We start from the raw sequence: 23,245 nt of genomic DNA, 5'->3' as shown, positions 1-23,245 counted from the left end.
TCCCATAAGACAGTAAAGAGTCTTCTTTTTCTACTTTAATATCCATAGCAACCAGCAAAAACTATGTTACACAAGAAGCACTCAGAAAATGTGGATGGTTCCTAACATTTTCTTCATCTTCATATCCAGGCACTACTCTACCTAGCATCTAACCACTGCAGTACCTCCACCTAGTGGTTGTGGGGAAAACTTCAGTTTCCAAAACTTTCTTTAGCTATTAGCCCCAAGGAGCCGAGACTGGATAGATGCTAAGTCCTTCTCTGCTCCCAGGGCACACATACAGGTGCCATTCATTTCCCAGTCTCTGCTGCGGGTAATATTAGGAGTTACTATGAGTTAACAGTCCATGGAATGAAGATGAATTCATACTTGCCACTTCAAGACTGGCCCACAAAACTGAAGAAACAGAAACCAAAGATTCAGGTCCTATTTGGCAGGGCCAGGGCAACTGTTCTTCTCTCTAACTGTTAAGTCCCATCTTTCCAGAGACCTATAGAGCCCTACCCATGGATGGGAACAAAACACATGCAAAGTAAGGCAGACACAGAAAGATAAATATGACTTCCTTTGTATGGAATATTAGTCTACTTTTGGTAGTATAATGAAATATGCACGGCAGGCTACTTTGTAAAAAGAGAAGTTACTTTGGCTCACAGTTCTGCAAGTACAAGGAATCCATCTGGTAGTGGTCTTCTTCGGCCAGAGTCACAAAGTGGCCTGGGAGTATCAGATGGCCAGAGTGGAAGTGGAATATTATCTGTCTGTTCTATCTCTCTCACAAATCCATCACTATTAAGTCTACACTAATGATCTTATCTAATCCTAATCACTTTCCAAAGGCCCCCATCTCCAAACACTGTAGTTAGATTAGGTTTTAGAGTGTGATTTTTTAATTTTATTAGCGCATACTCATTATATGAAGCAACAGACTTTGTTATGACACTATCTTACACATGAATCATACGTACTAGTAACAGCTATACACTTTCATTCTTTTACAGTTGAATAAAATTCCATTAGGTATAAATACATTTTCTTTATTCATTTATCTATTGGTGGACTAGATTGATTCTGTGTTCTGACTACTAAGTAGTGTTTCAATAAACATGGATGTCAACCCTCTTGGTGTGCTCACTTAAGACACCCTTCGGTATGCACTTTCCTGCAGGTGTCCATGGCGGCTGTTTCCATTCCATCAGCAGGACGTGAGGATTCCTCTTTTCCCACGTCCTCATCAGTGCTCCTTGTCACTTGTCATTACTACAGCCATTCTGACTGTGGTAAGCTGGATTCTCAAAGCACTTTCAATTTGCATTTCCCCAAAGGCTAAAAATATTTAACATTTTCCTCATATATTTATTGCCACTTACATTTTTTTGGGACTTGTTATCCAACTCATTTACTCATTTATTGGCTGTGTTGTTCATTTTGTTGAATTTCCTCAGTCCTCTATAGATTCTAGAAATCAACCCTCTTAACTGTGTAGGCTGCATTTCTCTCATTCTGTGATGGTCTCCTCACTCTTCTGAGTATTTCCTTCCCTACTGTGTAGTGTTAAATCTCACACAAGCATCAATTCTTGAGCTCATGTCCTGTGCTCTGAGTCCTTTTCAGCAAGTCCTTGTCTGTGTCTGCACCTTACGCTGGTCTCCTCTAACACTCCTAGAGTTTCAGGCATTTGATGCATTTTTCACTGGTTTTACTCAGAAAAGAGGGCCCACTGTTATTTTTCCTCACACGGATATCCAGTTTCCCGGTACCACTTGTTGAAGACGATACCATCTCTCCCTGTGGTTTTGACACCTTTGTAGCCGTGCTTGGTTTTTCTCTGGGTCCTCTGTCCGTCTTTCAGTGTACATGTTTGTTCGTGTTACTATGGTTCCTTACTAGAATTTGAGATCAGCCATTGGGGCATCTCCAGCCTTGCTCGTTCCCACAGAACTGCTTCAGCTAGTCAGGGTCTTTTGTGCTTCTGTATGAATTCTAAGGTTTTTTCCTAGTATTATAAAGAACGTCACAAAACTTTGAGTGTATAGAACTTGTAGATCCCTTTTGGTAATGTTGCCACTTTTTACAATATTACTCCTGTCAATCTGTGAGCGTTGGTGTCCTTTCTATTTTCTGTGTCTTCTTCAATTTCCTTTCTCAGTGTCAAAAATGGTCACTGTAGAAGTCTTTTACTTCCTCTGGTAAGTTTACTCCAAGGTTGTTTGCTTGGGTTTTCCCCTTACTTCTTTCTCAGCAAGCTTGTTCTTAGTATAGAGAAGAACTATTGATTTGTATACACTGTTCCTCTATCTTGCTACTTTTCTGAGAATGTTTGTCTGGTGGAGTCATTAGGATCTTTTTATATAAACTATATATGTATTTTATTCATTTTTTTATTTTGAGACTAAGCTGCCCAGGCTAGACTTAAACTCACTCTGTAGCCCAGGCTGCCCTGAACCTGTGGTCCTCCTGCCTATTTAACAGCTGGGATAACAGGCCTGTGCCATCAAATCTCGCTCAGACCAAGTCTGTACCCTCTCAATCTCCCACGATGAGCATTAACACCAACATGGGGTACTGTGGAAGAACTCCAACCACACCCAAACCACAGCACACACGAAATCTAACGAGTGAAGTCTACAGAAGCCCAGAAGCACAGTGACTGCCAAATGCTAGAAGAGGGGACCAGACAATGGTCAAAAGCTAACCAAGTCTCAATTACACAGGCAAATTAGTTCTTCAGGTCTGTAACACAACACCATGCCTCCAGCTAACAATACTGCAATAAATACACAGTTTTCTAAAAAGTTAGAACTTATGTGTGCTTAATATATGCAGTAGTAAAATACTAATAATGGATGTAGGAGGGATTTAGGAAGGTGGCAGATATGTCTGTGGCCTTTACAGTGGTGACTTCTTCACAGTAAAGACCTATTCTCAATCTCATCCTGAGGGGAAAAGGCATCCATTTCCTCCCACTCTGTTGTTCTTCCCATCTGTGCTAAGAACAGGCATGGTCTACAAAGAAGCAATTCTTCCCACTGCCAACCACAACCTGGAAGAGAGCCGTAGCTCACGTGGCCTCTGTGAAAACAAGCAAGAAGTCAACTGCTGTGACCCTAGGCCATTGCATTTCATTGTTTCATTTCATCGTTCCCCCTCAGCAAAGCCATTTAACACTAAGTGACTCCAAAATATAGAAACATGGTTTCTTGCGTCATTGCTTGGACAAGAGCCCAGAGATTCATCCTATGAAGTGCAGTTGTGTAGGAGTGTGGGACAAATGAGAAACAAGCTGTTACTGGCCTAAGCCACTGTTACTATAATTAAACTGCTGTATATAACTAATATAGTCTGTGAAGTCATTCCTACCACAAGAATGAATCACGCTCAAGTCCATTTCTGAACTTTAACATGTGGCCGTTATACACACCAGTCGTTCCTACTAGCTTATGGAGTCCCTGGCGGCAGAGATGTTGCTATGGTTTGGATGTAGTTTGTCCTTCAGTGAGTTGTGAATTGAAGCTGGACCCCAAGGGTGGAAATGTGAGGTGATGGAGGACCTGTAGGAGATGGGGTCTAGTAGGAGGCCTTGCTGACAGTACTGTCCTTGGAGGAGACACAGTTCTCCCAGGACTCGAGTTAGCTCTTACGAGAGGGCTGTGTCCGTACCCACCTAGAGATTTATGGATGGCAGAATTTACAAGTGATAAACTGGGGTGCCAAGCAGAAGAAATACTGACACAACAAAGCAGTCAAGCTGTTCCCGGGTTACCTTTTAACTGCACCAAGACGGGTGTAGAAGCACCATCTAAGAACAGAATGCAAAACTTCAAAGGAAACAAAGCAAAAGGATGTGAAAGATTTGCAGGTCATCCGCAAAAGAGCAAAGAAAAATCATGCAGGGGTGCATCCAGTAACCTTGCAAAAGAGATCAGCCTGGATAAAGTGAGGCCAGAAGCATCAGGACAAAAGGAAAGGGACCCAGAAGTCTGTGGGGCTACTTCTCCAACACAGGCCAGGGGCTTACAGGAAAGAACTGTTTCAGAGAATGCTCCCTAAGTTCTCACTTTCTGCTCCCTGCTTTCCACTAAGAGCACTCATTGGCCACCTCAGCTATGTTCAAGGACGCCCAGGTACAGCTGATAACATTAATGTCAGCTCTTAGTGTAACATATACTGTAGGCATGTACAATGCAAGAGCTATGAAGGCATGGCAGCTTCCACCCAGATTTCAAAGCAAAACTTAAGAGGCCACATAGAGGCCTGTCTTTGGGGTCCTGCTAGAGAGGGTCAATGCCCAATGAAACCGGAAGCATGAGACTACCACCAGGACTCTGTAACTGGGAACTAACGGTCTACAATGCCAACTTGGGAAAGCTGCAGTCATGAGAGCCTAAACTGAGAGCTGAAGTATAGGCTGAGCCTAGCAAAGACATAGAGGTAGAGCTACATGAGGCTTTAGGGGTACAACTCGAACCCAAGACAAGAGAGTTTGGAGTGTAACAACTTGTGTCTGCTCTGCTGGTGTAAGGATGTGCTCTGGGCCAATACTACTTTTCTTTCTTTTTTTTTTTTTGGCTTTTCAAGATAGGGTTTCTCTATATTAACAGTCCTGGCTGTCCTGAAACTTGCTCTGTCGACCTGGCTGGCCTCGAACTTAAAGAGATCACCTGCCTCTGCCTCCTGAGTGCTGGAATTAATTAAAGGCCTGTGCTACCACGCCTGGCCAGTTACTACTTTCCCTTTGGGATGGAAGTATTTACCCACTCCACAGCCTGTCCCACTATATATTCTGAGTAGATAACTTGATTTTATAGCCTCACAACTGAAGAGTTTGCCTTGAATCTCAAATGAGACACTAGAGTTCTTAACTGAGGCTGGAATAAGTTAAGACTGTGGGACTATTTACGGAAGATGATTCTGTGAGCATATGAGCTGTGTGGAGCAAGAGACAGAGCAGAATGCTACAGCTTGAATATCATTTGTCCATTCTGAAAATTCATGTTGAAATCTCACCCTCATGGTGAGGCACTAAGAGGGTAAAAACAATGTTACTATAGTGTCGGGAGGAGCTTAGGAGGTGATTAGGATTAAACAAAGATCAGATCAGAGCCCTGCGGTTCAATACTGGAAGCTTTGTAAGAGGAAGAGAGACCATTGGATACACACAGGGAAACAGTGTCTCTCACCATGGGATGCCCTGCTGTCCTACTTCAGGTCTCTATCAGCAAGAATGGTACAGCCCAGTAGTTCTCAACCTTCCTGATGCTGCGACCCTTTAATACAGTTCCTCATGTTACGGTGACCCACAACCAGAAAATTATTACATCATAACTGTAATTTTGCTACTGTATGAATCGTATCTGTGTTTCCCAATGATCTTAGACGATCCCTGTTAAAGGATTATCTGACTCCAAAGGGGTTGAGACCCACAGGTTGAGAACCACTGCTGTAGTCATCTATGTGGCCTCTTGACCTTGGATCTCCAGAACTATGAGCCACAATAAAGCTCTTTTAAAACAGCCCCATAAAATGCTAATATGGCATTACCATATTAGCAACAGAAAGTGGGTGAATTAATAAATACAGATTCATTATAATTATTTAATTCTTGTATATAGCAGATGTTATTTTAAAACAAGATAGAATGAGGTGGCTGACTAAGACTCAGGGGCCTCTACCTGTAACAGCAGCAGTTCACTGGCCCAAAATACGTTTAAAGTTAATGGAAGAGCTGCCAATTCATGGTTCCTTCGGAGTGGGTAACTATGGACTAGTAAGTAAAAGGACTAATTCACTGATCACAGCTGGAAATGCTAACATTCAAATGGGACTTTAAAATCACAATGGCTAACAACCTAAAACCTCAAACTAGACTGTCAGTGCAAAAGTTAGGAATGGATTCTTTCTCAGAGTAGCTACACACACATCAGTCATACCTGATTTAAGAATGGATTCTTTCTCAGAGTAGCTACACACACATCAGCAATACCTGATTTAAGAATGGATTCTTTCTCAGAGTAACTACACACACATCAGCCCATACCTGATTTAAGAATGGATTCTTTCTCAGAGTAGCTACACACACATCAGTCATACCTGATTTAAGAATGGACTCTTTCTCAGAGTAGCTACACACACATCAGCCCATACCTGATTTAAGAATGGATTCTTTCTCAGAGTAACTACACACACATCAGCCATACCTGATTTAAGAATGGATTCTTTCTCAGAGTAGCTACACACACATCAGCCATACCTGATTTAAGAATGGATTCTTTCTCAGAGTAGCTACACACACATCAGCCCATACCTGATTTAAGAATGGACTCTTTCTCAGAGTAGCTACACACACATCAGCCATACCTGATTTAAGAATGGATTCTTTCTCAGAGTAGCTACACACACATCAGCCCATACCTGATTTAAGAATGGACTCTTTCTCAGAGTAACTACACACACATCAGCCATACCTGATTTCTTTTCTTTTCCACTTCTTCTCCGGTCGTGCAGTTGGACAAAACTTCAGACCACTCCAGGCGCTCCTCGGGTGTCCTCACCGAAAGATTATCGAATATCTCAAAGTAAAGCCATGCTAGCTCCTTGGCCAGCTGCAGCTTTCCGCATGCTATGTGCCTCCACGTAGACCAGTACAGGCGTGGGTAGGCGCCTTCTGTGGCCCGAGTCCGCACATAGGAGGCTATCTTCCTGAGGTAGTGAAGGCTGAATTTGGAGGGGGGTGGGGCTTGCAAGGCACCCACTATAAACGGTTCTGCTTTTACCCAGAGGAGAACTCCGGACTGATCCATAGTATCTCGGAAGACATCAGGACAAAGCGGCTTCTTTGCATACCTACAAAACAAAGTTTCTTTACAGACATGAAACAAAGCTCATTCACCCCTTTTCTTGGAAAGTGATTCCCCCCTTAACCATCTTTAAATGTGTTGTATCCTCAGTTTAACAGCAGCTCTGGCCCTCACCAAAAGCAAAATGGACTTTTGGTCAAATTCCATTGCAATCTATTTGAGAAAAAAAACAAAACTGAGTTCATCATCATTTCAATTGTTTGAAATGGTTGTTTTAGCAAAGTATGTAAATGCATACAGTCTGGGTTATATTCCTGCCTGGAGAATGGGGAAAAGGAATGATGTGGGGGGTGGGGGGGGGAGTCATCCTGTCATAGGGTACTATGCTGTACCCTGCTGGGACACATCGGTAGAAATAAGCGGAATGAATGTTTACAGAAATATCAATTACACCTCGAAGACAGTTGGCTAATACCGATTTGGATATACAGGGCCAGCAAGATGGCTCAGGGACAAAGGCTCTTGCCACCAAGCCTGGTGACCTAAGCTCAACCCCCAGGACTCACATGTTGAAGAGGGAAACCCATTTCTGAAGTTTATCTTCTAATCTCCACGGCTCCCCACACTCCAACTAACTAAATAAAAGTAATTAAAATTAAAAATTATCCTTAAAGATCTGAATATGAAGATTGACCATAAGGCCCAACACCAAACATTAATACCAGGTGCAGACAAGAACGTGGCTGCAAACACAGTCAAGGTAAGTGAAAGCATTAATGAATGAATTCTCTGCCATGCTGAAGTGCAGTCCAGCCACAGCGCTTCCAGAGTTGTTAAACACAGCAATATACCACCAGTGGGGGTCACTCAGATTCCCACCACTAAAGGGAAATTAGCTGATGTCTTATGGTGCTTCCTTGTCTTTTTTCTGGATTGCATGCTACTTTGGTTTTGAATGTTCATGGTTGTGGTACATATATACAATTCTGAAGTATTTTCAAGGTATCTCAACATTCCAAATGTACTCCAGTTTACTTTTCAACAGTTAACAGTTTCCAATTTTCATAAAGGATGGCAAAATACTGATGACTGCTGACAGTGATGGACAGAGGGCCCATCTACCTCTTACTCTCCTTTATTTTTAAAATTCCTACTTTAAAAAGTTCAGACGTTTCAACTATTACATATAATGTCCTGATTATCTATCCCTTTCTGCATATTACGCACTAGAAATTGCTTCCCAGGGATTTTTAGATGTGCATTAAAAATGGCATTTCTGGAATTTCTGACATATAGCCCTTCCCAGGGCAACTATCAAACTACCTCATCATCTAGCCAAAACATTCATCTCACTGTGCACTCCTTGGCATCAACATCGCCTGAAAAGAACTTCCTTGTGACCAATGAAAAACGGTGTATTATTGCTTTAAAAAAAGAAGTAACTGGGCAGCAGAAATGGCTCAGTGGTGAAGAGCACTGACTGCTCTTCCAAAGGACCTGGGTTCAATTCCCAGCATCCATATGGCGGCTCACAACCATCTGTAACTCCAGTCCTAGAGGATCCAACACCCTCCTCTGTGGGCACTACACGCACATGGTCACATAGTGCCTAGTAATACACGCAGACAAAACATCCATACACATAAAATAAACGTGTGTGTGTGTGTGTGTGTGTGTGTGGATATATATGTTTGACGGAGCACTTATGTACCCTGCAGGGAGTTTATGTGGGAAGCAGGATGCCAAAAGCAGCATCTTTCACCTCCTTTCATTTACACAATCACCTGCATTTCCCTCACTTCAGACAAGAATCATTGACAAGTTAGGAGATTCGTCAAGAATCATGTTTAGTTGGCACACTCTGGTTTAGGGTTCTGGTCTGCTTTGAGAACTTCACGGCTACAACTTTGGGAAGTCGTACAGGGAGAAATTCTAAAAATTAGTCTAGAAGAGAACGACAGCCCTTAGACAGGAGGCCTTTAAACACCACAAAAAGGTCCACTCAAACGATGGCTATGGGGAGGTAACGTCTATGGCGGTCCGGTCCAATCCAGGAATGACTGAGGACAGCATTATGAGGAAACCCTGGGTTTTCTCCCGAACGTTAACAGGGTGTCTTCGAGGCAACAGGTGCCTGATGTTGTCGACCCATTACCGTGACTCGGCTCACCAGGGGCAGCTGGTAGGCACAAACTCGGGGGGTGGGGGAGTGGGGGGTGGGGGTGGGGGACTGCTACCTGGGCGGTGCTGCCTCGGGCGGGCGGGGCAAGGGCCCGGGACGCTCCCCGAGGTCCGCCGCCCGCGCCGAGGTCCCGCGTGGAGGAGGAAGAGCCAAGGGCGCAGACCGAGTCGGGCTCCGGGGCAGCCAGCCCACCCTCCCCGGAGGCCGCTGGACAGTTTTACCCGCGCAGCACTCACCACCACCCCTCTCCGCGCCCCGCCGCCACCGCCGCGCAGTGCGCAAGCGCCAGGCCTCCCACCACAGAGCCCTGGCGGACCGCGGCTAGAGCGACCGAGGCAAACCTGTTCCCCCGGGGCTGGGAACTTTCTGGCGCTGCGCCCTTGAGCCCGGGGGTGGGAACTGTGGTCCTCCCCTGCGGCTGGTGAAGTTAACGCGCTGTGATGGGTAATTACAACGCTTAGGGCACTTTGAGCTACCCAGGGGCGGGGAGGTGTCCTCTCAAGCGCTCCCGTAAACTGAATCGAGGCGTGGAAAGGACAACTCAGCAGTCTTCCCCAGCAAGAAGCTTAAGGAGAGTCAGATCCTTTGGGAATGAAGTGAGAGCCATGGCTTCAACTCCTTAATTCTGCTAACCTTCCAGCCAAGCTACAGCCTTCAGGAAGCTTTTTAGATTCCACCCAGAAGACAAGCAAGGAAGAAAACTTCCTCTTACTTGGCTTTCAATATTCCCGCTTTCCTAGTTGTTTGCAGCTTCTCTAGGTGTGATAGTAGACCATAAAGAGTAATAGTAATAGAAGCAAACATTTTTTTAAGGGGAAACGATATACCATGTGTGGTAGTTAATTTTTGTCAACTTGACACAAACTGAGGCCATCTGGGAAGAGGGAATCTAAATTGAAGAACTGCCTCCATCACACTGGACATGTCCATGGGGGCATTTTCTTGACTAATGACTGATACATGAGGGTCCAGCCCAATTTGAGCGGTGCCATCCCTGGACAGGTGGACCTGGATGGTATAAGAAAGCAGGCTGAGCAAACCATTGGAAGCAAGCCTGTAAGCGTCCTCCATGGTCTCTGCTTTGGTTCCTGGCTTGCATTATCCGGTGTGTTCCATCCATAAAATGGACCTTTACCTTTAAGTCATATAAGCCCTTCCCTCCCCGAGTTGTCTTAAGTCATAGTGTTTATTTACCAAAGCAACTCTGCCCCAAACACTCTGAGAACCTGGAACAAATGCCCTAAGACTATGCTGAAACCTCAACAGCAGAGTTCCTCTAGACTGCTGGGAAGGAACTCTGCAACAAAGCCTATTCAGCAAGTGGCAAACTTAGGCGGAGCCGGAGTCGGCCTGGTTTCAAGCAGTGTGCAGCATCAGGAGGGACCTGCCAGTGTCTGCCCCTTGCTTCGTGAGGACAGACTCAGCTCTGTGATTAAGAACAGCATTCACAACCTGACCCCTGAATTCGGGACTGCCCAGAAGTCTGCCCACATTTGTGACTCCTCCTGGGAAGGACAGACAGCCAACTGACAGGATCAGCTGTGGCCCAACCTTGCAAATGACCGTCTGCAAGTGTGCCTGGCATCTGAGAACCTAGGAAGGGACACAGGGTCCAGGCTGACAACAGCAACAGTCAAGAGACTACATGAGGTGGGCACGTCGCCCAGCTCCCCTCCCCATTTACATTTGTCACTTTATTCAATACCCAGTGCTCTTTGTTCCCGTCCTGTCTTCTCTGTCTCTCTGTCTCTGTCTCTGTCTGTCTCTGTCTCTGTCTCTGTCTCTCTCTCTCTCTCTCTCTCTCTCTCTCTTCCTTTCCCACTTTTATTTTGATACGCTTTCTCAAAGGACACAGGCTGGCCTGATGGTGGGGTCTCTGAATCTCCTGAGAGTGCAGACTATTTAAGGTTATGTGACTACATTTCTCTACCTCTCTCTTTTCATTCCATCTTTAGCCTAAACAGCATCCTCTCCCCTCTTGTACCCACTGCTCACTCATTCTATTTAGATAAGGGGCTAGGCTATAGTTTGCTTAAAGCCCTGTCCCATACATGCTACATGGAGGGATTGTAGTCATTGCTGTGGTCCACCTGGCCACGTGGCCTTTAGGCTTTCGTTTTGTGGAATGTTACAGTTTCAGAACTCCAGGCTGGAAAAGCGCTGAATGCTGGAAACAGAATGGAGTAAGTCATTCGAGTGGAGGCCGGAAGACAGCAAGGCTGAGAGATCAAGACAGTGGAGCCTTGTTCGTGACGCTCATGAGGGAACAGTGAGAGAACGCGTCTATCAGGACCTGGACTAGGGGCCGCTAGTGCGATGGTTTGCCACCGACCCTGGCTGCCTTCTGCTCCTTTCCTAAGAATTTGAGTAAGCCTGACTCTAAAATAGACTAAAACTTCAAGACAGCGTAACACGGAACCTGTTGCGTGGTTATTACTGATTACTCAGATGGGCCTGTAATAAAAAACAAGTGGGGCTGAAGGAATGAAATGTGCAGTCTGGAGAAAAGCGTTCTACTACAACAATGGCTGTCTCCTGACTCAAAGTCCAAGAATCTCACAGTTATTCAGTCCATGAAGATGGATGTCTCAGCTGGTCTTTAGTATATGTTGGAATCTTGAAGAAACAGGCTCCAGTGCAATAGTTCTCAACCTTCCTAATATGCTGTGACCCTTTAATATACTTCCTCATGTTCTGGTCATTCCCCAACCTTAAAATTATTTTTGTTGCTACTTCATAACTAATTTTGCCACTGTTTTGAATCATAATGTAAGTATCTGATATTAGGGACATCTTATATAAGACCCCCCCAGGGGTCACGACCCACATGTTGAGAACCGTTGCTCTAATGCCATGAAGGAATGCCTCAGCAGGTCATAGGAACTTGCCAGTGAGAATGAGGGCAAGCAGGCAAAAGGCAAAACTTCTTTCCATGTCTTTTATATAGGGTGCCACTAGATGTAGCCTAGCTTTAGAATAGGTTTTCCTACTTCAAATGATCCAATCAAGGGAAAAAAAATCCCTAGAGGTGCCCAGCTGCTTGAGTTTTAAATTAATTCCAGACACAGCCAAGTTGACAACCAAGAATTGCCATCACACCAAGAGGGAATATGACCATACTCCCCCTTGGCCTTAGAGCCAGTCTGAACCCCGCCCCCCCCATGCCTGCAGGAGGTAGGGAGATGCATGGTGGTCTAAGACAGTGCACCAGGATGAGGACAGAGGGCTCGTGGAGTATGAATGTGGATTGTGGGGGACAAACTGAAGCATGACTTCCCATCCAGACTACTGTACCCAATATCTTGAGGAAAGAATTAGTATAAATATTGAACTATTTTCATGCTGTATTGGACCTTGCTAACACTTTTCTCTAGTGTCCCCTTAGCTGCTGACCCCTGAAATCAACAGGCATTTGCTTGGATCATGGGTGGTGGGCCTTCAGTGATCCTGACTACCCTCTGCAAAAAGATTTCATTTCACAGGTAATTCAATGCTAGCCTCTGAGTGTTTACCAACTTAGAAAAGAACCTGAAAGACACATGCACACTGAGAGGAGGGTAGGAAATGAGTTCACATAGGATGCCAGGCTAGACATAGCTGTGCAATTCTTGGGAACTTTACAATTGGATGAAGTTAGAGAGGACACACAAGTGAATGAGAGAATTCTCCAACAAGCCTGTGCCTGTGTTAAGGCAATAAAGAGTTTGAATAATATTGGTGGGAAAAGATATCCCCAGATGCCATAGTGTTATCAATGAAAATTCTAAAACCAGGGATAGACCACCTTCCTAAGAGATGTTGGCCAAGGAGCCCCGGAGGACCCCCACAAACAATACAAGCTATCACCACTGCCATCGGTTGCCTGCAGAACTAGACGTAAAAACCCTATTGGAGAAGACATCACTGTGGTTGCAGGACATGGAGAAAACAAGCTGGGACTAAGCTGGAAGCTTCCTCCTCGTTGGCTAGTTTTCACAGTGCTGAAAGGTGCTGTGTTAAGCTTAAAATTACTACCAACTGTCTTACCTATCAACACGCCTTCTGGTAGAGTAGTAGCATGACTGTTGTAGATAAAACCAACCACTTGTCATTAGATTTAAGCCTGCTCCACAGAAAGAAAAGGAAGACACTCATGTCTGATGCTATAAACCCAGTGCTTAAAGGCTGGCAAAAGTTTGTGGCAGGGAGATCATGGGCCCTAGCAGGGAAGCCACTGGGCTTGGTTTACTAAATGAACACGATGTGCTGGTCAAACCACCTTTTACATGTTTGTTTATTTTCAGATTATTGCTGCTCTCATCTTTGGACCACAAAGCTTCTTTTAGCTGTGGGCAATAGTTCTGTAGGAACTTAAAAAGGGCCAAAGTAGAAAAGTGTGACTGCTGTAAGCTCAGCCCTAAATGGGCCATCTCTACTACCTATATCTATATCTGTATGCTCAACCCTAAATGGGCCATCTCTACTACCTATATCTGTATCTGTATGCTCAACCCTAAATGGGCCATCTCTATTACCTATATCTGTATCTGTATGCTCAACCCTAAATGGGCCATCTCTATTACCTATATCTATACCATCTATATCACCTACTCATTCACCCAAGAACGCAGACGAGGGAGAAGACTGTAAGAGAGGAGGGAAGGGCCATTATGTTGTGGAATGCTGTCTTCCAGGCATGACATGGCCACTGAGCTCTTGAACTCTGGACAACTGTGATTATCTGTCACACACTTGCCCATTAGTGTTCAGTTACGGAGCAGGGGCTCAGGAGGCGGCCCCTCTGAGGACACAGGCAGTTAACAGTTGCTAGTGGAAGGCCTCACAAGGCTGTGTGCCTCCCAGAGGATCTGTAGGCAATAAATACTGCTAGGAGAAACTTTCCTTAGGTGTTGCAGTTGCTAAATTGCCCATGAGCCTATAAGTAATTCGAATTAAAAGCTAGACTTGGACAGAATTGATCCTTTGGTGGGGTGAAAGGACCCCCAGATAAACCTCACACAACACTAATCTTACTCGGCTTTTTTTCTTTCCATCCATACCCACAGAATGAACACAGTACTATGAGTGTTCCTTTGCACCCAGAATGACTGGAGCTCAAGGGATGATCTGGGTTTCGTTTTGTTTTTGACTATTTCTGTATTTTCATAGTGGACCTACACTTTAATAGTGATTGTTTTTACAGACACCACTCTATTCTCAGGGGAGTTTGGGTATTGTACCTAGTACCCCAAACATATGGGCCAATGGGCCAAGGGTCTAACTTCCAATGTAGGACCCCAGTATGGCAGAGAAAAATGACACCTTAACCCTACTACAACCTTGTCCTTCTGGAACCGTGCAAATGCTTCTACTGATAGAATGGGAGGGGGGCAACCAATGAACCTAACTCCAATACCAAGTCCTAATGCCAACATAAGAAACATAAGAAAATGGTGAACAGGATTCCTCCAAAAATTATTAATTAATAGTAAGGTCTCCAATAAGAGTGAATGCAGGAGGTTGTGGGAGTATACAGCAGGTGACAACTAGTATTTAACAGGTCAACCCACCAGACCCACTTGATGGGGAGCTCTACCTGGCAAGGCTGTGGAGTCCCTGACCCGTTGTTTGTCTGTAATTTTTCTCATGTGCCACTTTATTTCTTTTCTAATAACAGTTATGGGTTTCTTCCCCACTGCTTGTGTGTTTATCTCAGAAAAATATTCCATCTTTGGGCACACTTATAGCTGTGGGCGGTCAGGAAGATGATTTCTGCTTAAGCTGTGTAATTCTGGTGATTAGAAATAATACTAGAATGTTTGTCATAACTGACACAGGAAACCAACAGCATTCTCAGCCACAAAGAGAGCTAATTTTAAATTTCAGAACAAATTCAATACAGACTAGCTGCCCCTGCAGAGAATACACAAACGTAAGTTCCAGGTGTTTGTGGCTAAATCAAGGTCAGAACGGGAGCAGCTTTGGCAGACATAACCCTCTGCAATAATTCTCTCTCTTCACATACCCCAACCACTCAAGGTTCTGCCAACCACTGCTGTTGTTAAGTCCTGAATTTCAATGTCATTCTCTGTCTGGGAAAGAACTACACGCACAGCGAAGCGTTACTCACTGGCCGGTCAGTGTGACATCGCTAGCCTGAGAAAAACTGTGTGACTTATCATGTGTTAGTAGAATGAGTCCAACTCTGAAAATGTAACATGGAACTGTCCAGAGTTCAGCTATGAGAAGAGAAGGAGTGTGAGAGTGTGTGAGTGAGCGTGTGTGTGTGTGTGTGTGTGTGTGTGTGCGCGCGCGCGCGCGCGCACGTGTGCTGAAAGGGAGATGTAGTTGAATATGGAGACATAGGCGAGTAAGGTGAGTGAGAGATTGAGTAAAGAGTGAGTGAATGTTGTAGAATAAATGTGGGAGTGGGGTGGGGGGAAGCTCTGCGTGAAGGAGCTGCTGCTATGTAGAGGAGCTGTGTAAAGAACTAGCTGTGAGTGTGTGTCAGGGTGTGGGTGTGGGTGTGCAGAGGGAGCTGAGAAGAGAGGATGAGTAGTTAGGCAGGAGAGAGAGCAAGAAAGATTTTCAAAGAGGATTTTTTTTTTTAATGAAGTAAAAGAGAAAGTTATCATCAGAAAGCGTGTGTGTTTCCTTATTTTCCCCCTCAAATAGAAAAGGTCTAACCCTCAGATAGGTAAGAATTTTTCCTAAGCCCTCGCCACCTTCGTGGATTTTTTTTTCCATACCCTGGTGGTGACTGGAGGGAGGACTCACGTGATTCTTAACCCTCAGAGTATAAATTGTCTGATGCTCTGAATAAAGTTGGTCACTGCCTGAGACTTTAGTCCGCCTCATGTTTAGGCTCTACTCTCCCAGGTCTAACTGCCTTTGAGCGGTAAACAGGGGCAATGAAAGGAGTTTGAGAAGAGGGTGGGGTGGGAGTGATGCAGACATACTGCTCATGTGTGAAGTTCTCCCAACATTTTCAATGATAAAAAGAGACTAGAAAAGAACTCACTGATTGTTGGGAGCTGTGCGGCCTAGTTTTGGACCAGTATATGAGTACTTGTCAATGGTCTCCAGATGAGGCAAAGCCCACGGGGACAGTCTGACTCGGCAAGGACCAGTGGACTTCGGGACAGCGCAGAATACTGCTGGGACGGTGCGGCCTGCACCCGCCCTTCTCTCTCATAATACTGATGATTCTCTTGGCGGTTTTTAGTGTCACTTTGTCAGTCACGCGTGGGACAGATATGATCATTCCCGGAAACCCCTTTTTTTCTCAAATATCTTCCCCTAAAATTCTCTGGGAGCTGACGCTTGTCAGGTTTCTTGTCTAGGAAGGCTAGCTGTCACTCCAGACCCCTGGAGCTGTTCTGACTCGGTGCTGATAAGATCAGAGGCACATCACCTCTGTTTCTGTAAGTATGTTTTGAACAAGACTGTTGTTCTTGAAGATGGGTGCTATGTTTAAAACCTTTTAGTTTTGTAAAGACAGAATGTACCTGGCTGGATATTTGGCCAAAATGATAAGTGTTGTTTTTGGTTTAAAAATGTTTTGATGTAAAAGTTGAGAAAAAAAGTATTTGACATATTTGTTTTTGCCAGAGGTTAACACTGGGGGGTAGGAAAAGCATGTCTGTAAATATGAAAAAACAGGCTTGTTTTAGTAGGATAAATAAAGACAGCTCGAGGGCCACTTGGGTGAAATTCATCCAGTGGTCAGACACAACATTTATTTGCACCAGTGCCCCTTCCCCATCCCAGGACCTGAACCTGACCTGCAGTCAGTCACAGCACGTGATATCACAGTTAAAGCACTAAGTATACAGAACAAAGAACGTATACTGGAAGTCGCAAAGAGACCAAGCTGCGTATAAAAGCAGGCTATCAGAATAAAAACAAATTTCTGAACATACACTTCAAAGGCCAAGAAGGCTTGGAATCATTTTAAAGTCTGAAAGATAACAACTTCCAGCCCACACTACCATACCCAAGCTATCTGTCTAACTGAAGGAGAAAGGAGGCAGGCCTTTCTATGATTTAAAAAAAGACTAACGGAACTCCTGACCAATAGGCTAGTTCTACAGAAGATATCTGAAGGACTCCTTCACAATGGAGAGAAAGAGAAACATCCACAAGGCCAAAGGGAAGAATAATCACGATGGAACAGAAACTAAGTAAGCAAGAGCAGAGACTCCTAACACTACAGATCAACAAACTGACGGGACTAATGCCTGCTTCTCATTCACAATTGAATCTTTATCTTTTTTTGATGGGGGGGGGGGGGTTGTTTTTCAGGGTTTTTTTTTTTGGTTTTGGTTTTTGAGACAGGGCTTTTCTACGTAGCCCTGGCTGTCCTGAAACTCACTTTGTAAACCAGGCTAGCTTCGAACTCACAGAGATCCACCTGCCTCTGCCTCCTGAGTGCTAGGATTAAAAGTGTGGGCCACCATGTCCTGTTCCAGAGCAAATCTTAATTATCTTAATTCCACAATCAAAAGACACGGACTAGCAGACTGGATAAAATATATATATATATATATATATATATATATATATATATATATATATATATATATAAAGATTTACCTTTTTTTGTTGCCTCCAAGCAATGTACCTCACCATCAAGGACAGATACTAACTAGCTTGGGGTGAAAGAATGGAACAGGGTATGGCTATTCCAAGAAAATTAACCTAGGAAGCAAATGAGTGTTGCTGTTCTAATAGCTGACAAATACACTTCAAACCAAATCTATTCAGAAAAGACAAGGTCACTTCACACTGATTAAGGGAACAACCAATCAGGAAGATGTCACTATTCCAAATCATGTATTCCCCAAACACAAGTCACCCAATCATATAAAACAGATACCTCTAGAAACAGACACAGACACAGGTTAGCCCCAGTACCATAACTGGTACCTTCAATACTCCAACCCCCACCAACACACAGGCTACCCTGACAACAAATAAACACCCGAATTAAACAGCATCCTAGATCAAACAGACCTAACCGACATCTACAAAGCATCTCATCCAAACACAGTCTTCTCAACATCCCACAGAACTTTCTCTAATCACATCATAGGACACAAAGCAAGTCTTAACAGATACAGGGAAACTGAAATAATCTCCTGTATATCACCTGTCATCGTTGGATAAAACTAGAACCAACAGCAAGAGAAACCACAGAGCACACACTAACTGAAGGAGACTGAACAACAATGGGAGGAGCCCGGCCTGGAGCTATGGCTCAGCTGACTAGAGCACTTACTGCGCTTGCAGAGCACCGAAGTTTGGTTCCCAGCACCCATGCGGGGTGGCTCCAACAGCCTCTTCTGACCTCTGAGGGACCTGTACCTACGCATTCACATACCCACAGAGACACACACATACAGACACAGCTTAAAAATCATAAACCTAAACCAACTTTTTGAATTACTAGACTAGAATAACACAAATACAACATACCCAAACCTATGACACGTGATGACGGCCTTGTCAAGGTGGGGGTGGGGGCCGAGTAACCACCAGGAGTCAGTATTCTCCTTCCACCTTGTTGAGGCAGCCTCTCTTACTGATTCGAAAATTTGAAAATGTACATTATGGTGTGTGTGTGTGTGTGTGTGTGTGTGTGTGTGTGTGTGTGTATGTGTGTGTGTGTGTGTATGTGTGTGTGTGTGTGTGTGTATGTGTGTGTGTGTGTGTGTGTGTGTGTGTGTGTGTGTGTGCGCACATGCCATGCAAGCATGTCGAAGCCAGAGGACAGCATGAGGGAGTCAGTTCTCTCTTTCCACCTTTTGGGTGCAAAGACTGAACTCGGGTACTCAAACTGACAGCATCCTCTTTCCTCGCTGGGCCATCTCACCGAGCCTCTCCTCCCGTTGGTGTCTCTGTTTTGTGTTACAGGCTAGCTGGCCTTCAAGCTTTGCCTGATTCCCTTTCTCAGCCCCCCATCTTGAAGTGGGAATGTCGAGATTACAGATGTGAACTACCACACCTAGCTTTTGATGAGGGTTTCAAGAATTGAACTCAGGTCGTTAGGTTTGCATGGTAAGTGCATTTCCTTACTGAGCCATCATCTCCCTGTAACCATGAAATCAGTTCTAAGAGGGAACTGCACACCTACATTTTAAAAAATCAGAGACATCACAAAGAATTTTAAAGTTCACCTTAGGGTCTTGGAAAAACAAGAATAAGACAAACCTCAGATAACTGGGTAGAAAGTAAGTGAAAGAAACACACTTTGGCCCTCAAAACAGAGCCAAAGAAACACACCCTGACCCTGAAACCAGAGCCAAAAAACCACACTTTGGCCTAAAACCAGAGCAAGTGAAAGAAACAAACCCTGGCCCTGAAACCAGAACCAAAATGTTAAAAACGGCCAGCAAAAGAAACACACTTTGGTGCTGAAACCTGAGCTAAAGAAACACACTCTGCCCCTGACCAACTCAGCATGAAAACCAACCAATCCCTGAGCAGGAAAACCAACCAATTCCTGAGCATGAAACCAGCCAACCTCTACGCTTGTTCAAGCTCAGGGATTGAAATCTGACCAATTCCCACCCTGAAAATCTTTGCCCCTAAAAAGCCCTATATAAACCCTGTACCTGTTCAGTTGGGAGCTGCCTTTTTCCACCCTGGATACTTCCCTCCCAATAAATCTCTTGAATGAGTTCTGGGTGAAGACCTTCTTTCCTAAAAGTGAACCAGCGAAGTAACAATTTTCAACCAGCAGGAGAAAATCGCTACATTTCTGCAGGGGTTTCTCCCTTAGCAGAGTGAAGCAGAGAAATAACTTTTCCTAGAGCAGAGAAGCAATGGACATCTCTGCAGCGAAAGTCTCTTAGCAGAGTGGAGCAGAGGTGAGCTATAGCGGCTCTCTCTGAGAGGGGCAGGAGTGCTACATTCCTGTGGGGAAACCATCCCCCAACCAGAACAGAGCTATAGGTATCGCTTGGCTTTTCCAACAGCCAGGATCCCTTTCCCTTCAGAACCGTAACACTTACAGTACTTTGGTTTCTGCCCCGATTGTGGATGTGGTGTGACCAGCTATTTCAAACTCCTGCCCTGAGACTTCTCTGAAATGACTGGACCTTTTATGTAACCTGGAATTGTAAGCCAAAGAATGTCATCCTTCTTCAGGATATTTTTATCATAGCAACAGAAATGGAACCAGGACACAGCTCAGCAGGTAAAGGCACTTGCTGCCAAGCTTGATCACCCAAATTCAACACTTAGGACTGGCATGGTGGAAGAACAGACTACAAGTTTGTCCTCTGACCTCCATATGCACACTGTGGCACAGGCATGTGCGCGCGCGCGCGCGCACACACACACACACACAATAAATAAAATGAAATGGAAGGGGCACAGAAATGAATAAATTGAAATGAAAAAAAATATAAAGAATCCATGAAATGACAGGATCAACAAATCCTTACCCAAACTAACCAACACACTGAGAGAAACCCTCAATCAACAATATCAGAGACAAAAAGGAACCATTACAAGATATCAATTACATTCCCATCACCAGCAAAACATAAAAGAAATGGATAACTTTCTAGAAGTATACAACCTGCCAGTTACATGAAGAGGAGATAAATAATTTAAACAACTATGTAACAAGCATCAATACTGAAGCAGTAAAAATAATTAAAAACAACAACAAAACTCTCCCAACTAAAGAGTCCTCTGGTGGTTTGAAGAATGGCCCCATAGGCTCATATATGTGAATGCTTAGTCAACAAGGAATGGAACTCTTTCCAATGGACTGGAAAGATTAAGTATGTCCTTGTTGGAGCAGGTGTGGTCTTGTTGGTGGAAGAGTGTCACTAGGGAGTGACAGGCCTGGGCTTGTGAAGCAGGATGTAGCACTCTCAGCTACAGCTCCTGCATCTGCCTGCATGCCGCCATGCTCTCGGCCACTATGGTAATGAACTAAGCCTCTAAAACTGTCAGCAAGCCCCAGTTAAGTGCTTTATTTTGTAAGAGATGCTTTGGTCATGGTTTCTCTTCACAGCAAGAGACAGTGACTAACACAAGCTCAAACCCAGATCCCAGATGGATTCACTGGAAAATTCTACCAAACCTTAAGGAAAAACTCCAACATTTCTCAAAGTATTCCATAAAATAACTTTTTAAAAATAAAGCCAGTTTGCCCTACTACTAGCGCCAAAGACACTACAAAGAAAAGAAAATTATAGACCTATCTCTCTAATGAACACAGACATAAAAATTCTCAATACAGCACTTGCAAGCCAGGCTGGAGAGATGGCTCAGGGATTAAGAACATTTACTGTTCTTCCAGGGGACCTGGATTTGATTCCTAGCACCAACATGGCTGCTCACATCCATCTCCAAGTCCAGTTCCAGGGGACCCTCCACCTTCTTCAGGCCTCCCTGAGCAACAGCAGGCATGCACTGACTTACATCAGGCAAAGCACCCATGCACATAAAATAAGCCTTTTTCTTATTAATGAAGAAGAGTGTGTTGACAAAACATCCATGTTTGTTCCGGCACTATTCACAACCGCTAAGTTACAGAACTAACCCAGGAGTTCAACAACAGCAGAATAAAGAAAATGTGCGTTATGTACACAATGGTTTTGTTTGTTCATTTGTCTAATCATAAAGAATGCAGTTATGCTGTCTACAGGGAAATGGATACTACTGTAAGTATTCGTCTTAAGGGACATAAGCCAATCTCAGAGAGACAAATACATGTTTTCTCTCAGCTGTGGTTCCTGGATTTATATAGGTACTTAAAAATGACATACATATAGACGGCATGAGAGTAGAGGCAAAACTGTCTAGAGAAACAAAGGGAATAACAGGACGGAGGGAAGAAGAAAGGCAAGAGGGCGTATAAGAGGGAGAATATGCTCCATGTGCATTGTATACTTGTATAATTTGCTTATGCAAGAAAGTATCATATACAATTAATATATACAATGAAAATTTTTAAAAAGAAGGGAGCCGATTATTCTGAAAGATTTTTAAGATTTTAACAGGGGAGTGAGGATACTGATCATTAAATTAGACAGCTTTGTAAGTTACCATACAGTTGGCATTTTACTTTGAGTGCAATGAAAAGTCATTAGAGACTTTTACGCCGGAGAGTGACACGATCTGACATACTTTTAAAAAATCACGAGGGTGTAGGGGAGACAGTTCAGTCAGAAAGCTTGCCAGTTACTTGTTGTACAAACAGGAGGCCTTGAATTCCACCCGCAGTAGCAACTGCGGCCAACAATGGCCTGAAATCCCAGCGCTGGGGAGACAGAGATGGAACCTTGGGCTCCCGGGTCCACCAGCCTAATCTGTGATCGCCAGGTCCCTAGTGCGCTCGTGCGTGCACACAATCATAGGGTGGAGAGCAGGAGTATTTTAAAATATTGTATCGAGACATAAAGTTTGGAGGGAGAAGATCGGTTAGGAGACCTTTGCAAGCAAGAGATAACTGTGACTTGTACAAGAAGTGGAGCTGTAGTGGACACAATCAAGATACCGTTCATTGGTAAAGATCTGGATAACTTATGCAGGGAGGGAGCAAAGCTAAGCAGAGCAGCTTTGCTCAACAACTAGTTTTCTGCGGTAAACAAAACTGGAGAAAAGAACAACCAACGAACAAGCTCTACTCCGAACTATAATAACGGCTTTTATTGACTGCATGCTTACTACGTGCAACTCTGTTGGGAAACTTACAGAAAATATCTCAATTAAAAACTCCCAACACCGGGCTGGAGAAGATGGCTCAGCCGTTAAAGGCTAGGCTCACAACCGAAAATTCCCAACACCGCCAGTGAACGTTTTGCCTTAGTTTTGTCGAAAACAGGTGCAGAAGTGGGGTGGGGATGGGGTTGTCTCACCGCTACGAAGTGCTGGAAGCCGAATCTGAACTTAAGTCCGTCTCCGCGGCGGCTTCTCTATAAGGTACCAGGCCTCTTTTCTACGGAATCGAGACTATTTGGTAACAAGTTTGTACTGTGCGATCCTATCCCTAGGCAAGGCGCCTCACATACATACTTCGGCACCGAGCAGCCGCCCACCCAACGGTGGTTGCGACTCGGCAATCGCGCGCGTCCCGTGCGCACACGACGTAGTTTCCAGACCTGGGTAACCAAGTTAAGACCTCTCGCAAGCAATTGGTCAGACTTAGAAAGGCGTCTCGCGATTGGTTGGACCCTCGGGGTTCCCTCGCGGCGCGCCCCTCTCCGCCCGTAAGTTTCTCCTAGTCGCAGGCACTTCCGGGCGGCGCGCGCCTCTGACGTCCCCG

General features: G+C 44.5%; 1 protein-coding gene across 3 annotated transcripts in view; it reads right to left on the bottom strand.

The window, feature by feature from the left end:
• The window catches only part of Tbccd1 (TBCC domain containing 1), a 46,833-nt gene extending 23,659 nt beyond the window's left edge, over nucleotides 1-23,174 (bottom strand). The window contains exons 1-2 of one of the 3 annotated variants that reach the window (XM_052740327.1): nucleotides 22,839-23,174; nucleotides 6,465-6,843 (exon numbers count right to left, since the gene is read on the bottom strand). In XM_052740327.1, the coding sequence (XP_052596287.1) occupies nucleotides 6,465-6,800 (336 nt within the window). In that variant the 5' untranslated portion in view covers nucleotides 6,801-6,843; nucleotides 22,839-23,174. Of the gene's footprint in view, nucleotides 1-6,464; nucleotides 6,844-9,031; nucleotides 9,239-22,838 lie in introns of those variants that run through there. The other 2 variants (XM_052740329.1, XM_052740328.1) reach the window with 2 other exon arrangements.
• Between the last annotated feature and the right edge of the window lie 71 nt (nucleotides 23,175-23,245).

The sequence above is a fragment of the Peromyscus californicus genome, unplaced genomic scaffold (assembly GCF_007827085.1).
Source record: "Peromyscus californicus insignis strain IS unplaced genomic scaffold, ASM782708v3 Scaffold_16__1_contigs__length_79575227, whole genome shotgun sequence".
In the NCBI taxonomy this organism is placed as follows: Eukaryota; Metazoa; Chordata; class Mammalia; order Rodentia; family Cricetidae; genus Peromyscus; species Peromyscus californicus.
Note: the sequence above shows the minus strand (reverse complement) of the source record. Positions and strands in the feature narration are given on the sequence as shown.